At 38.4% G+C, this 17,055-nt stretch overlaps 1 protein-coding gene across 2 annotated transcripts in view; it reads left to right on the top strand.

Annotated features, from left to right (window-relative positions):
• The window catches only part of LOC127626725 (ETS translocation variant 4-like), a 41,684-nt gene that overhangs the window by 20,299 nt on the left and 4,330 nt on the right, over positions 1–17,055 (top strand). Inside the window, exons 5-9 of one of the 2 annotated variants that reach the window (XM_052102697.1) lie at positions 7,416–7,545; positions 7,674–7,874; positions 8,994–9,280; positions 14,329–14,397; positions 15,286–15,333. In XM_052102697.1, the coding sequence (XP_051958657.1) occupies positions 7,416–7,545; positions 7,674–7,874; positions 8,994–9,280; positions 14,329–14,397; positions 15,286–15,333 (735 nt within the window). The remainder of the gene's footprint in view (positions 1–7,415; positions 7,546–7,673; positions 7,875–8,993; positions 9,281–14,328; positions 14,398–15,285; positions 15,334–17,055) is intronic. The other variant, XM_052102698.1, reaches the window with a different exon arrangement.

Here is a 17,055-nt window from a genome sequence, read left to right on the forward strand (position 1 = left end):
TTAAAAAAAAAAAAAATAATACTCAAATCATCCCGCTTTGTATTTGATACTGCAGATGTAAACTCTTTGATGATGAGCTATTGCAGAAAATAGAGTAGGCGTGGATTACATAGTCTTTCCAGTAAAACCTAAATTAGATTTAAGTAAAAACATATTTATATAGAATTCCTCTTTCATTATTAGCCATTCAATTGGTAAGCACTCTGGTAAGTTCAAAGACTTTTTCTTTATCATTGCTTATGGACTTAACAGGACCAGAACTAAGTATATCTAAACGGAAATGTTACATTCCATATTTAGGATCATAACAAACCCCAACCCACTTTTTTTTTCCTCAGGAAATTATTTCTAGGAAACATGAGGGGTTTTGGGGAAAAGTGATGTAACTTTCACATGAATTGTAAAGAGAGAAAGCAGAAACAGTGTGCTTTAGGTAAATTACACCAAATAAAGAGAACAAGAGGTTCCTTCATTGTCACATCTCTGTTTACTTGGCTGCCATCAGTCTATAAACTCAGGGAGATTTAACGACAGCCGGATGTGTCTTGATAATGTTACATGTTCCCAAGGTGTCCCCCTATTCATGGTAGAAATAATTTATTTGATGTTAAATTCCATGTTAAGTGTATTTAGAGAAGGATTCATTTATTTAATTTGATTTTATTTTCTACAGTGATTCTATTTTTTCCATGTTTGCATGTGTTCATGGACTGAATAGAAGACAATGCCAACACTCTGTCCAGCAGACTTAAGAAAAGAAAAACGCAGGGTTCCCAGAACTTTTGACCAATGAATTTCAATGACTTTTCACAGACATTTTCAGTCATTTATGGGTAATGATTCATTAAAAATCTGTATGTCAGATACCAATCTTTTGAATTTATAGATTTAAACGAAAAATCTCTAATTGTCCAAAGACACTTTACTCTACACATACTAATAAAGAGCCATTTCTATCGCATGTGTTGTGGACTGTATCGGACCCTTGCATAACTTATAATGTGTGAGGAAGGGCAGTCAGTGAAGTTTCTGGTGCCCTCCTAGGGAGTTGTGCCCTATGCAGACTGCGAAATATGCATATAGGGAGCAGCTCTTGCCTGGGTTTTTCCTGACTTGGTCTCTCTTTATTGTTTGAGAATTGCCTTTGAGATGGCAAGACATTGTGATGTAGTGCCACAGTACAAGAAAGCCATCCTCTCCTTTTTTTTCTTGTTTTTGTGAATGAAATGTGTAATTATCTGGGCTCGTGTTTCAGCATTGCCTGTTCTGTCAGGTCTGCGCCCACGACAATCATCACATAAACAGCCATAAACACAGAGCTGCTGCTCAGCTGGGAGAGCACAGCTGCTGCTGTTTACCCTGAGCGGCCCAGAAAAACATCCTGTACCGTGCAGTCTTTGAGCCAGGCTGCTCCCCTCCAATAATAAACAGCACTGCAGCTCAGACCCAGACCCCACGCAAGCTGGGTGGCTCCTTTGCTACTCCTTAGCCAAATGCAAAAATCTCCTCTAAAAGCTGGCCTGTTGAAACTGAAGGAACTTAAAAATTCTTATCTAAATTACCAGCTGCTGTTGTGTTTATAAAGGCATACTAATTTATTCACATTCTTTGAATCTTCCTGCAAATAAATGTTACTAAAAGTTTTAGTTCCCTCTTTCAATAGTGATTAACAGTGACTATGTTTACATGGACACCAAAAAGCGGCTTATTTCTAGAAAGCATTGCTAGAAAGTAGCGTTCCGGTTTACATGCGCAGTATAAGCGGCATACACTTTACTCCCTTGTACATGCGTAAGCAGCTTTTTCTTCAGCAATTTAATTTCCCCGCAATGCTTGTGTAAATAAGCATGATATCCCAGGAATACTTCACTTTTTTATTCCCTGTTACATTGCTTTATTTCCAGATGTTACAGAGTTGTTGCTGTGTTTATTTTCTTAACTATCTATCGCAACCTGCAGCAAAATTACACTTCAAAAGTGGGGTTTCCCTCTTACTTAAAACTGCAGGATTCCCCCAATGTATGAGCACATATCCGCGAACCTGAAGGACGGTCAATATTTTATATTGGTTTGAATAAATGTTTGTAGTTTATAGTGTACAGTATGTGCTTATCCCACTGTACTCCCAGAAATGTTGAATTCTTTCTGCTTTGTTGACTTGTTGTTGGGCTCCATCCTATGATTTCCTATGACTACGGTTTTGACACTATTAATTTTATAAACTGGTGAGATTCGATACACTCTATTCCATAACTGCTCTAGGAGGACAATATGTCAAAGAATTCAAAATCCTCGAGCTCTGGAGACATTAAAAAACACTTCTTTGGTCAAGTTGACATCCTCGAGCAGCAGGCTCCGAACCCGGGACTCAATTTGGTCGGGGAAGTGCGGGAAATTCGGCGAGAAATGTTGAACATGTCGGCAATGCTGACAAAGGTCATTGCTGCCTTGGCTGCCTATCTGGAGACGTCGGAGAGGGAATTATCTGCTAATCTGCTAGCAACTAAGGTGGATTTGGAGTGTGTCTGGGAGAAGTTGGAGGACTTGGAGAACAGTAGCCAGCGGAATAACGAAGAGGGTTGGGATATGGTGAAATTAATGGATGGGCTCTGTCCAAGTCTGCTAGGCACAACAAGCCATAAGCTGGAAATCGAGCGAGCTCACAGGGTTCCTGCTTGGCGATCCGCTGAGGGAGACGGGCCCAGTTCTGGACAAATTCGATCATCCGTATAAAGATCTCATGCTACGTGAGGCGAGGAGTAAAGGAAGACTTTCTTGGATCGAACCAAAATATTGTCTTGTTCTCAGACTTTGCGAATTCAACAAAATAGAAGGGTGATCGATTGGAAGGTCGCTTTTGCATTGATGTTCCAGGCCAAATTGAGAATAGATGCTAAGCATGGCCGGAAAACATTCACTTTTCCCCAGCATACGATTTCCTTCAAAAAGTCAATGAAGTGAGTTTGTTATTTTGTGGTACTCATGTTGCAGCCGAGTGGACCGACTCACTGAATTATTCACTTGACTGTCCAAAGAAACTGAGCGCCTTTTTTAGTTTCTATTTGTGCTGGTTCTGCCTAGCTGCTGGAGTTTGTTTTGTTGAGGAACACACTGTCGGGACAGATATGTGGATGAATCTACACGTTCTTTCCGTTTATTCCGCCTAATGAATGTCTGGAGTTTGTTTTATAGATTATCTTTTGTTGTGTAATTCTGTCTCACAAAATTTTAATAGAAATACCGGACTTGAACAATCCGATGGCAGAGTTGTCGTGGGGGCTCTCATGGGGTGTACATGGACTGTTTGAGTTTAGAGGGATGGACGTCAGTTGGCGCTGTCGTATGTGGGGTTTATGCGCACGTTTTTCTTTTTTCTGTTTGTTTGGTTTGGGGGGAAGTTTGGGGTTTGATTGTTGCACTAATGTTGGAATGTGGTCTTTATCATTTTGTTTTTGACACACAATAAATTTTTTCTATAATGTCAAAATGTCATCATAGTGAACATATTGAAGCAAAAGTGTGCAAGTCCCCTAGAGCAACATTGATGCTTCACAGGATGTGTAAAAAGTCTTGGTCTTCCAGATGTTTGGAGACTTTTGAACCCATCTGGTAGGGACTATAATTTTTTTCATCAGTCCATAAGATTTATTAAGTCCATAAGTTTTTTTTTTTTTTTTTTTTTATTATTATATCTAAGTCCCATCATCTGTTGTTGATTTGCTCAATTTGAAACATTTTAGTCTCAGATCACACCCTGGTGAGTTTAGAGGTGTTGCCACATATGGAAAAAAGGAAATCATATAGTTGGCGCTTTAGTACCCCTTTTGAAAAATCCTGAATTCCAACAAATGTTAAAGGCTGAAATCAGTGTTTATATGGAGACCAACTGGTCCTCAGTATTCTTTGTAGGTGTAGCTTGGGAGACACTTAAGGCGGTTCTTAGGGTCTGAATCATACAGTATGCCTCAGTCACCAAAAAATCCAAAGCACAAGAACTTGAGTTGGAAGGGAATATCAAAAGTGCCAAGGGAGAGCTGAAGCACCGAATGGCATCTGATGGCATCAGAAAATTGACCCAATCGAAATGCAGATATAATAAAGTTTTGTCGCGGAAGGTGTAGTTTTTGCTATTCAGGGCGAAACAGTCATACGGGGGACAAGGCAGATAAACCTCTGGCTAGATATATAAAAGAGAGAGGATGTCTTTTTCTACCATTCCCTCAGTGAAATATGCTGGTGGTGAAATATTTACCTCAGCCATTTATTTTAATAATGCTTTTAAAGAATTCTATCTTGATCTCTATAGTTCCATGTCTTCGTCTACTGATGAGGATATTTGAAACTTTGTGGAACCATTAGAACTTCCTAAACTGATGGCTGGTGTGAAGTGTGGCGCATAAGCTTTTGCTTTATGCAAATTATATTTTATTATTCGTCTCCAACCCTACTAGATCTATGCCTTGCTTCCACAGAATTATTATTCATTCATTTTCTAAGTTCTCGGGATACAGATTTAATTGGTCTAAATCCGAAGCTTTGACTCTGACAGCATACTGCCCAGTAATGGCTTTCAGCCGTGTGCCTTCCATTGTCAAATACAGGGTATTAAGTATTGGGCATTTTATTCCCAGCAAATTTGTGTGATTTAGTTAGTTAATTTTGACCCTTTAATAAAATTTTATGGAGTGATGTGGGCAGGTGGGCTTCAATACATTTATCTATGATTGGGAAGGTTAATGTTATAAAAATTATTTGTATTCCAAAATTCAAGTACATGCTACAGTCTCTCCCTATAGATGTCCCCCTCTCTTATTTTAAGTAATTTGATAGCATAGCAAAGTCCAATAAGTTGCATAGGCCGACTGACAAAGGTGGGCTAGGTCTACCCAAGATTTTGTTTTATTGTTAAGCATTCGGTCTCAGACATTTGGCTCATTGGTCACTTCCACCTGAGAGAGCCCCTCCCTAATTTTGTATTCAGAGTCTGGAGGACGGGGCTTCAACTTCTCTCAAGAGATTATGGGAGAAAGATCTTACCTTGGTATTGGAGGAGGGAGTGTGGGTTTCGATTCTAAAAAAACGTCAAGTTTGCATCCAGAGATGCAAGGGTGTGCCTTATGCATTTGAAGATTTTACATCGATTCTATTGGATCGCCTCTAGATTTAATAGGCTTGGTCTTAAAGACACACCCACCAGCTGGCGATGCCAATCAGAAGATAAAGACAAGCCAAGTTTTTTGGTGGTGTGTTAAGATCCAAGAATTTTGGTTGCAGGTTCTTAAGTTTTATGTGTGGAGTATTGGGCACTCAGATTTAATTTTGCCCCAGACTCTGTATTTTAGGCGATGGTCATCAATATAAGGGATAAACACATAAAAAATTAGGTCCTAACTAGTGCTATGATTGGTGGACAAATTGTTTTAAGGGGATGGAATTCAGATGGAGCGCCCTCATTTCATGAATGGTGCATGGAGATAGGGAGGTTGGCGGCTTTTGAAGAAGCGTCATTTTGAAGGCTAGGGAATTCGGATTCGTTTGATGGGAAATGGGCCAGCTATTTGGCATTTTTGGAGGTCTCTTGGGGAGGGGCAGTGGAGAGAGAAGTTTAGTTTTAAATGTGTGATTATTTATTTATTTATATACTGTATATATGTGTGTGTGTATATGTGTATGTATGTATGTGTATATATATATATATATATATATATAATTTTCTTTTGTTTTTTGTGTGTGTGTGTGTGTGTCTATAATCATGTGTGACCACAGGAATGTTGTTGAGTGTTGGGTTGGTGATTGGGAGGGGTAATAGTGGGAGGGAAATGTTGATTCTGTGTATATTTGTTTTGCTTTGTCTATGTGAATTAATAAAAAATGTTAATCAGGAAGTGCATATAAACGTGGTCAATCTTGGATGTAATCCAATTACAAAAAATTAATTACTGTAATTTACTGTAGTTTTAGTAAAAAAAAAAAAATGTAGGGTAATGAATTGTATTTTAAATTCTTCAGATTTTAGTTACTGACTTTCAATTAATTTAATTGCGTTTAAATACATTATAGGGTTATGCTTATTTCTAATATGTTAATTTATGAATTCTACATAAATTATGTCCCTGTAACAGTCATGAAAGAAAATTGTGAGATGCTAAGTGAGACTTGTGTGTAACAATGAACAAGAAAAAAACAAACATTGTTGAATTTGTTGAGTGGAAAAGTGATTACTGATTATTTAATTGAAAAAGTAATCACATTACTAGATTTGTAAAGTAATTGGATTACAATTTTAGAGAAATAATCAGAAATTTGTAGTGGATTACTATTTTTAAGTAATTTACCGAACACTGATTGATAGATTAATGAACTGATTAATAGAATTCGTTTGAAAAATTAACAACAGCAAAATTTGGCCCTGGTGAGTGATAAAATGGTGTTACTAGCCAGTTGGCCAGTAACTTTATTAGAAACTGCAACATAACAGGGTTTATGTCAATTGTATGAACAAGTTTGCCCTTCATGTAAGTAGTGATATGAGCGATTCTTTTCAAAGACACAAAAAAATATACGAAATGGTACCTGATGACATTTTATCAAAGCATCTAGGATGCCTAAACTTTTTTTTTTCTCCATAACTCTTTTTGAGGACATGTAGGTGGAATATTTCTTGCAGTGGTCCACCAAAATAAAAATAAGAGGAATAAAATATATGGAGGCTAGCAAGAGGTCTTGTATTGTTGCTACTGACACAATGACCTTTGCTGTCATAAATGTACATGGAAAAAATAGCTAGTTTTTTTTATTTAAAAGATTATGCAAAATATTGTTTCCTGGTTGTTAAGAAATGTTTTTGGCCTGCAAATTTTCTCAATTCAGCCACAGTTGGCTGGTGGCAAAAAGTTCATTTTGGACCCTGATTTTAAGTGAATTTTAAGTGGCTTACCATAGTATTGTGTAATTGAGAAGGAAATCTCTCAGTGGCACAGGAACAGAACTGTGCACAAAACTTGGCATGGTCGTTGTGTACTCAAACAGCACTATTTTACGCTAGTGAATGTTTATGCATCTAATTGTTTATGATGTACTTTGAAGTTGAGTGCAGGGAACATAATACATTTTACCATGTCAACTATGGCAGAGTTAAATCTAGGTGAGAAGCTAAAGATTGGCTAAAATGCTTGTGTGGGTGTGTGAGTATGATTGTATGTTTGCATGTTCTACTGCCATCACTATGGCTAAGGATAAACCAAGCCCTTATAAAGTAATTGGAATGCACAAATGTGTATCTTTTCTCTTAGAACTCTTGTTTAAATTTGTCAAGAACTTGTTGTATAGTCAAAATTATTTGCCACTATTTCATTTCTTGAGCATATGAATTAGCTGGAATGTGTTTAATGTACCTGTTTCTCTCTGTATTGCAGCAGTGGCATTCCATAGCCCGCCTGTGAAGATCAAGAAAGAGCCCCAGAGTCCCGGCTCAGACCCCAGTCATTCCTGCAGCCACAAGCAGAGCTTCAGCTACCCCAATGGAGAGCAGTGCCTTTACGCCAGGTCAGTCAAAACAAGGCCAGCAACATATTGGTGCTAGCCTCCTCTAAACACACTCTGATGGTGCAAACATGATTTATTACTGGAAAGAGATGCGTTGTTGACTTCGATAGTGTATGTGTGCCCTGCAGTGCCTACAAGCAGAAGAGAACCGCTGTGGGAGAAACGGCAGCAGCAGCAGGATCTAAGAGCTCTTGCCCAGGGACTCCCATGTCTCCTATGCAGCATTACTCCCCAAAACCAACAGTTGGCACTCGGCCGGAGTCAGGGTACATGAATCCTTCCTCAGTCAGCCAGTCCCACGCCTGCCACAGCTATCCCATGAACCCTAGGTAACGCCACCAACACACTAATTAATTTTTCCATTAGTTACTCATATGAGTGTTTCTCAATCCTGATCCTGGAGGTCACTTATTTGGCATACCCAGTTCAGGTCATTGAGCACTCTATTAATAAGCTAGTGAATTAGATAAAGTAGCCACCCAAAATGTGTTGCATTTGTAGTCTTACACTATAAGGATTAAGAAATGATTTTCTATGCAATGTTCTAATAGATCTATATTATACACACAGTATATACACTGATCAACCACAACATTAAAACCACCAGCCTAATATTGTGTATTGTGCCACCAAAACAGCGCCAACCCGCATCTCTGTATAGCATTTTGAGATGCTATTCTTCTCACCACATTTGTACAGAGCTGTTATCTGAGTTACGCTAGACTTTGTCAGTTTGAAGCCGTCGGCCATTCTCTGTTGACCTCTCTCATCAACAATGCATTTCCATCTGCAGAACTGCCTCTTACTAGATGTTTTTTGTTTTTGGCACCATTCTGAGTAAATTATAGAGACTGTTGTGTGTGAAAATCTCAGGAGATCAGCAGTTACAGAAATATAGAAACCAGCCCATCTGGCACCAACAATCATGCCACAGTCGAAATCACTGAGATCACATTTTCCCCATTCTGATGGTTGATGTGAACATCAACTGAATCTCCTGACCGGTATCTGAATGGTTTTATGCACTGCACTACTGCCACATGATTGTCTGATTAGATAATCACATGGATGATTGTTGGTGCCAGATGGGATGAGTTGAGTATTTCTGTAACTGCTGATCTCCCAGGGAAATTCACACACAACAGTCTCTAGAATTTACTCAGAATGGTGGCAAAAAGAAAAAACAACCAGTGAGCGGCAGTTCTGTTGACAGAAATGCCTGGTTGATGAGAGAGGTCAACAAAGACAACAGAATGCTATTCTGAGATGCTAGCTGGCTCTGTTTTGTCAGCATGAGGGGGACCTACACAAAATTAGGCAGGTAGTTTTAATGTTGTGGCTGATCGGTATATATGTTCATGTTCTGTTAGAAGAGAACATGTAAAGAATCCTTGCATTAAAAGTGTTTTTGTGATGATGAAGGCTTCATCCTTTAATTTTTACCCCAGTTCCAGGTTCCCTTCTGGCTCGACAGATATGTGTCTACCATTTGGTTCACAAGGCCAGACAATGCAACCCATGCATCCTGCCCATACCAATGGGGGTGGAGGTGGCGGCTACAATCGGCAGCACTCTGACACCTGCTTGCCTTATCCTCCTCAGCAGAACTTCAAGCAGGAGTATCTGGACCCTCTATATGACCGGGCAGCCCACATGGTTGGGCCACAGCCTCAGAGGTTTCCTCCTGCCCTTTTGATGGTCAAACAGGAACCCACTGACTACAATTATGAACCTGGTGAGTCAGGCTCTGTTTCAAAACGTAGTGGCTACACAGCTACCTTCTAAGGCACCATCCTAATAGAGATCATAAGTGACGGATTTTGAATTCTCTACATGTAACGTGCAACAAACAAATAGCACTCCATCCAACTCACAGAGAATTCCAGTAAAGTTTAAAGTTAGCATGTTGATATTGATTGTAAATTCAATATGGAAGGCGATATGGAAAACACGGATGGAATCGTGGAATCCAGTCATAAAAATGGAAATTAACTTTTAAATGAATGTAATGAAATTTAACACATGAGTGATAAAATGTCAGTATTAATGCTCAATTAATGAAATTATAATCATGATATGTCCTAGTGCGATGATTAAACCACAAAAGGCTGAGATTTAATTAAATAAATATACAGTGTGAATGTGTGAATCTCGCTGCTCATACACTGATAAATCCTCATCATAAACATCACGTATGCTCATTGTTTGCAATAGATTAGAGACAGCAGAGTGCGCATTAAGATTAAAGTGTGCAGCACAGGCAGACTATACAGTATATTTAAATAATTACATCACAGCCTTTTGCGGTTTAATATGCATATTTAAGCCATACAGTGAACTGCTTATCCGGTGGTGTAAAGCGGTCGTCAAAAACATACAAACTCAAATTGCATCAAATTGTGCCAAAATAAAAGCTCAATTTAAATAGACACGTGAAATAAAAGAAATTGCGACAGAAATATAGTACTGCTGTGTAGTTAAATGCAATATTCAAAGTAGTAATAAATAATAATAATATTATTATCTTTAAGCAATATATCACAAGCAATAATGCTGAGATACTGAATACAATTTTAATTCTTACATTAAAGCTGTGATGCTCGGTATTTGACAAAATAAATAAATAAATCCAATATTGTGTTTTGATTTGTGCTGTGATGATCTGTATAGAAGCTCTTCATTTGATAAAAACAATGTAATGATGTTTTAAAAACTAATTGTTGTGTTTTTTATTTGATGAAAATAATTTTAATTATTTGAATCATGAGTTTTGTTAATGATTAAACTATAAAACACAAATTCAGAAAAAATAAAACCGAATTTGCAAAAAATAAAATGCATTTCATAAGGCCCTAACTATGCTGTGGATAAGAGTGACTCTTAAATAATTCACTGGAAGAACAGTTAAAGGACCATGATCCTATAGGGCAGAGTCCTGTTCGTGTCGAAATCTGAGCCATGCAAGAAGCTTTGAAATGGTGTCTTCTCTTCTCTTCTATTCTCTCTGTTCATGAGACAAAGCCTGTGGTTTAGACTAGCAATGTAAACAGTAAATTGGTGGGTAAAATGTACAAAAAGTCTCTTTCTCTCTTATCTTTTAAAGGACTTTGTTCTTCTCCACTACACTTTGAAAATCTCTCAACAGTATTTGTGTACTTTGGTTTCCCCACTCCAGTTCTCCTTCACTCCTACCCTTCTGTCTGTTCTAACTGATTTGCTATTAGATCTATATCATATAGAAGTATATTGTACATGTATGTTTTATTAGAAGAGAGACCGAAAGAAATTAGTTTGGGGCAATTCTTGTGTTTAAAAGAAGGAAGATGGAGTGCAACGAATTGAAACAAAACACAGGGGTCTCGATATTCATTTTTCAAAGTTAAACTACTTTAAACTTTGCATTACATCTTAATGCTGCTAACAAAACATCAAGATGAGATTCACAGGCCAAAGATGTCCATCTAATACATGTGTACATGTGTACAAACAATTAAAAAATGGTGCAGACAGAATGCAAGTATGCGTCCTGTGTGAACAGCCCTTAACTTACCCATAATTTGTTGTTGAAAGGTACAAAATATTTTAGGTGCTGTTCAGACCGAATGTGTCCTCGCGCTAGAAAAGGTAGACACTGCACAACAAATGAAGTGTATGTGTATGTGCCACTCTTGCACGAGATGCTGAAGAAAAAAGAACTGCTATATGAGGTGCACCAGTTAAAGGCGTCAGTCTAGCACATTTATATAGAAAAACAATTGGAAAAACAGTGGATGGAAAAATGCATTCGGTCTGAACGGGCCCTAATTCTCACTCTCTACTTTACACTCTCGCCCTCTCTGTGCAGTTCAAACGAACTTTGGAGGTTCTCCGCTTCCACACCCACTGACACTGCGAAGATCTCAATTGTTTTCTGTACTTCTCACTCTGGTCTCCTCACTATTTCAGCCCTCCCCGTCTGTCTGTTCTTTGCGAGGGAGAGAGGCATAGGAATTTCATTGAGAAAATGGAGGGCACTGGAAAGACTAGAATCCCCAGTGGAGTGCTCACGGGTGTAGGGTTGCAGCAGCGGCTTCCTTTTCTGCAGGCAGATGAACTCATAATGGAAAAATGAGCATAGCCTCGGTAACCCGAGCTCGTGCACTGGCTTGGTCAAGCGGGGAAGGAGGGGAGGGAGGTGTGTGATAAGGAAGTTGTATTGGAGGGTGGGGCATGGTGTTATAGCCGGGGGGCTCGGGCCATAAACTCACAACCCGGACAAGCTCACCTCCTCCCACTCAGCTCAGTGACTGACACAGTGTCGAAACACAACACTCTGCGTAGGTCCTGCTCAGTGCTCTGTAAAGGACTACAAACTGTGAACTAATGAACATAGATTACCATAAAAAAAAAAAAAAAAAAGAGTTAACAGTCATGAAACAGAAACTAATTCTAAAAGACAGCATGACTTTTCTGGATTTTGTGTTCTTTACTTTTTGTGTTCTAGTTATATTGGTACAAATGCCTTCAGAAAGCTTGATACTTTTTAGAGGTCAGATTCATACGTGCAGAAACTTTGGAGGAAATAGCCTGGAACAAAAGGATGTTTCTGTGTGTATAAACTGCCCTATCTGAAGTGAAGCCCCTGTTAGTACGGCACGTTATCAGTAGATTAATCCCTGCCCAGGCCAGTGGCTTCCGCTCTGCTACAGAACAAAAAACAGAGACCTGAAACAGGGTGTAAATGAATTAAGTATTTGAGTTAGTATTTGGTATGTTCTCATTTTGCTGTAATGGCCGCATGCATTCGAGCTAGCATGGACTCCATAACTTTGTGCAAATCTTGATTATCTATGTTATCCCAGCATGATTTGAGAATGATCCAAAGAGCATATTGTTAGCTTCAATGGAAACAAGGAAATCTATCCTTTTTGTTAAAAAAAAGTTACTAAGGTAAATGTTACAAGTTTGCTTATTGGATTAGTGGCCTAATTTATTTATCATTTATTTTTATTTATTTCCAGGTTTGAGTTAGATTTTGAATCATATATTTTCAATGTGGTCTAAAACTATTTTGAACCCCCACTATGTTCTTGCAAACATAAAAAAGGAATATGGTGTGGGAATTTACTGAAACTTATTTATATGCTATGCCATTTTATGTTTTTGAAGGTGTCGTTTGCAGGTGTTTCTACACACATGGTAACATTTTGGAATGAATGTGAACATGTTTGACCCTCCATTGCTTACATTCTGAGATCTCAGTCAACCGTAACATTAATTTGAGCTGCCTGTGTAAAACAGTGATCCAGTCCCTCTGGATCGAGAACACTTTTCTCTGGTGACCTCTTATCACGGCCTCAGCCACTGCATTCTCCAGACATGAATCACTGCTCCACCTCACAAACTAACCATTTCTTATATATACAGTACATATGGAAGGAGAGCGAGAGCAAGAGAGAGATTTAGAGACAAATAGCTCAATAACTAACCCAATAGCACATATGACATGCCCCCGGATTGAACAGTGAGGTAAAGTGACAAATAAATATGAGAAATAAACATACCGACCAAGCCATGATAAAGTTTTCCCAAACCAATAAAAAAAAAGTCACAGTCTGAGGAGTATCTATCCCAAAAAATCATTGGCTCCAATCCAACGGCTCGTAAACTTGACAGTGTGTAAACGACGATATGCAAAAACATGTAAAAACAATAAGGATCACCTGCAATAAAAAAAAATATGGGCTAATGAAAATAACTAGCCCAATAGTGCTGATGACACCCTCAGTTAGAACCGCGAGGCACAGTGACACCGAGGTATAAATATGAACTTCGTATGAGGGAAAAAAAATTAAAACTCCAACCCAGTCAAATAGAACAAAAATAATCCAAAACAATTCAATGCAAAACTGTATCATCACAGCTTGGGAGGACAAATGTTCACTGCACTGGCGATTGATGTTGAAAATGCTCTATGACCTAATCAAGAAAGCGAAAGAGGTGGGTGCTGAGCTGCAGTGGTTCATACGTCCCTCAACTTGGCTTACATCACTACGTGACTTCATTGGTATATGTTTTCAACTTATCTGGCTGGTGCTGCGATTATCCCCTACTATAGCACCGTCTCTGGCAGTCAGGAGGAATAAAACAGAACTTTAGTCTTTTGTGGTTTTATCATCAAACTTGAACATATCACAATTTTCAGTTGATAAATTTCATTCAAATATTTACAATTTTGAGACATTCCACGTTTTATAGATTATTCCGTTTTTACGATTGGATTCCATGATTCTGTCCGCGTTTTCCGCAAAACAGAAATCAAAGTGCCCTACATTTGCATGTAAATTTGCTTTGTTTGACATTGCACAATTTCTCATTGTACACAACTACATTGCCAACAATTGGACAAAACAAAAGTACAGTTTCTTTGTCATGCCAATAAAGCACATTAGAGACAGAAGAGTGGTACGAAAGAAAGTTTACTCTGGATTTGGAGTTGTGCTCTATCTTCCTGCAGTGCTGTTTGACTGTTTAACATCCAGCGCTCTTTACTGCCTAAAAATATAACTGCAGACAGGCGATATTATGACAAATTACTTTTATGTCAAATGCTTCTTTTGTCCTGCTGCACACAGTGGAAAAGGTTATCATATCTGCAGATGCACCAGTCTCACACCCTACAGAAATAGTGCCACAAAAGGGCTAGCACTGATTGTTTTTTCACAGAGCGGACACATTGATAAAGATTAGAAAATAATTTGCATTCATTCATCACTAAGAGTAATGTTTATGTTTACTCCACAGATGTGCCTGGTTGCCCTTCCATGTACCATCACAACGAGGGCTACCAGAACCCACAGCACAGTAGTGAAGGTAAGATACACACCAACAAAGATCTAGTCTCAGGACATGGTTTGTTCAACTAGTATAATTCTAGAGTGTATTTCTCACACACTCAAACACATCAGGATCGGTCAGTACTGTGCGGTCATTGGCTAACCAAACCAGAGGGTCTGTGTTAATGTTGGCATGGACATTCGTTTCTCCTTTGCTTAAATAATTCCAGGGTAAATATTACTACTGGAAAAGATGGGTATTTTTCCTGGAGTGAAGAAAAATAACCATTCTCTCCATTTTCTGCATTTGCCACACAATTTTGGGTATTTTCAGATGTTAGATGATCTCTGTAATGAACCATTAGATATAGAAATAGAGTCCCATGATTCACAGAAACACAATAATAACACACATCAAGACTCCATGTTTACCATATCCCATATGGTATCATAAATTCCAGTGCAAAATATCTCCAGGTACTTGTATTGTAGCTTGAGGATATGTTACTACTAATGCCTGCCATTAAAGGGATAGTTCATCCAAAAATTAGACACCCTCAGGCCATCCCAGATGTGTATGATTAACTTTCTTCTGCAGAACATAACAATTTTTAGAAGAATATTTCTATTCTTATAATTATGTGATTTTTGGAGCTTCAAGGGTCTGGTCACGATTCACTTGCATTGTATGAACCTACAGAGCTATAGATATGATATCCTTCTGAAAATCTGCAGAAAAAGAAAGTAATACACATTTGGGATGTCATAAGGGTGAGTAAATGATCAGAGAATGTTCATTTTTGGGTGAATTATCCCTTTGATGCATTAACACATTATTTCACATATGGATTGTCTTTGTGTCCTTCACTGACACGAAGGCCCATGACAAAGCTGTGCACTAACACTTCCCTTGCCCTGTCTTTAGGCTACATGTTTGAAAATGACTCCCGCGTTGTTCCTGAAAAATTTGAAGGTGAGTCTTACATTTCCAGACATTGTGCTGATGCCACCAGCATAGTCTTCTATGGTCTCTACAGACTATAAGCAACATAAAAATAGAAACAAAAATAAAATAATTTATATGCATGTTTGCCTTGCACTATGAGATCAAATCCTTATCACAGATTATCACTAAGATACAGGCTTGCCAAGAACCAGTAATGGCATCTTCTCAGAAACCACATGATGTATAACAGTGGAGTCCAAATGTCTGAAAAAGTATTGCATATCTGGGATTTAAAATCTAATTAAACTTGAAAAATAAAATTACATTTTTAGAATTTTGAAAAATATGAAACTAAGAAACAATATAACCCAGAAGAAACTTTTAAGATGCACTAAACAAACAAATATGTCACTTATCAAATTAGCAGATTTGTAAAAAAGGACAGATTTCCTTGTTTCCATTGAATCACACAAGATGCCATTTTGAACATTCTCAGATCATGTTGGGATAATAAGGTTGATTTGCACAACTTAATGAGTCAATTCCAGCTCGAGTGCAGGCTGTTATTGAAACAAAACTGCTGCATACCAAATACAGAAAAATTCAATTCAACTTTCTCTGTTGTTATACTAATACAAATATATATGCTTTCATTACTATAATGGGCAAAGAGAAAGAGTGAAATTACTAAAATCCCAGATGCAATTTGTTCAACCAAAATCCCAATAATGACTAGAAAAAAAGATTTGGTGCATAACGCGGGACATCTAAGGGCATACTCACACTAGCCCTGGTAGCCTTGTACTGTGAACAAGCACGATTGTCCCTGACTTTTTGTTAGGAAGAAAAGCGCTCTCGCAGGCACATTGGAGTCCATTGTTGTAATGTTACTTACTTTGTGGCTTATTTGTTGTCATTTGGGGTGTGGTGACACACTGCTCTCTTACATGCCTAATTGTCGACAGCATTGTACCAATGGAATTTATCCTTTTCGCCCAATGAACTGCTAAATTTACGGAGTGCATCCTGTTTCTTCAGATACTGAACCCACAGTTTTTTCAGCTTGTCACATCATTGTTCAACAGTTCTTTGGTATCCACGAGCATGAAGATAGTCGCAAATTTGACCAAATATCTTGGAGTTCTTGTGTGTTGTATCTAGTTGTTCCTGTATACTCATGTCTACCTAAATTTCCAGTAAACACTGCACCTCTGCCGTAGACCAAAGTGATCCCTTTGCTGCCACGTTTGTTAAATGCAACGGTCGCATCATTGACGTCATGTTTTGAGTTCCGTGCTCGCGGCCACGGTTAGCGATCACACTAGATGCGTACCATACCTGAGTCCAACTGAACCGTGCCAAGCCCTCCTCTTCAAGCAGGCCTTGCCACAGTGCTGAGCAATCACACTGGTCAAACGAATTGGACTTTGGGGTCAAACGTGCTCGTGCATGGTACAGATTGTCTAGTGTGAGTACACCCTAAGTATAAACAAGCCTGAAACACACTGGGAACTCTTATTTTGAAATGATGAAAAACTTATCAGCATAGATTTTTTTTACCAATAACCGATAGTTCCAAAAAGCAACTATTGGCACCAATTAATTGGTAAAATCAAATATATCGTCTACCTCTTAATACTATATCACGTGTAAAGAAAGAAAAAACTGTTTAATATTAGAAACATGCAATTTGGCAAACAAAGTTGCACCAAACCCCAGTTCAAGAATGGATTGTTGGTGCCAGATGTT

Source organism: Xyrauchen texanus, chromosome 33 (assembly GCF_025860055.1).
Source record: "Xyrauchen texanus isolate HMW12.3.18 chromosome 33, RBS_HiC_50CHRs, whole genome shotgun sequence".
Classification (NCBI taxonomy): Eukaryota; Metazoa; Chordata; class Actinopteri; order Cypriniformes; family Catostomidae; genus Xyrauchen; species Xyrauchen texanus.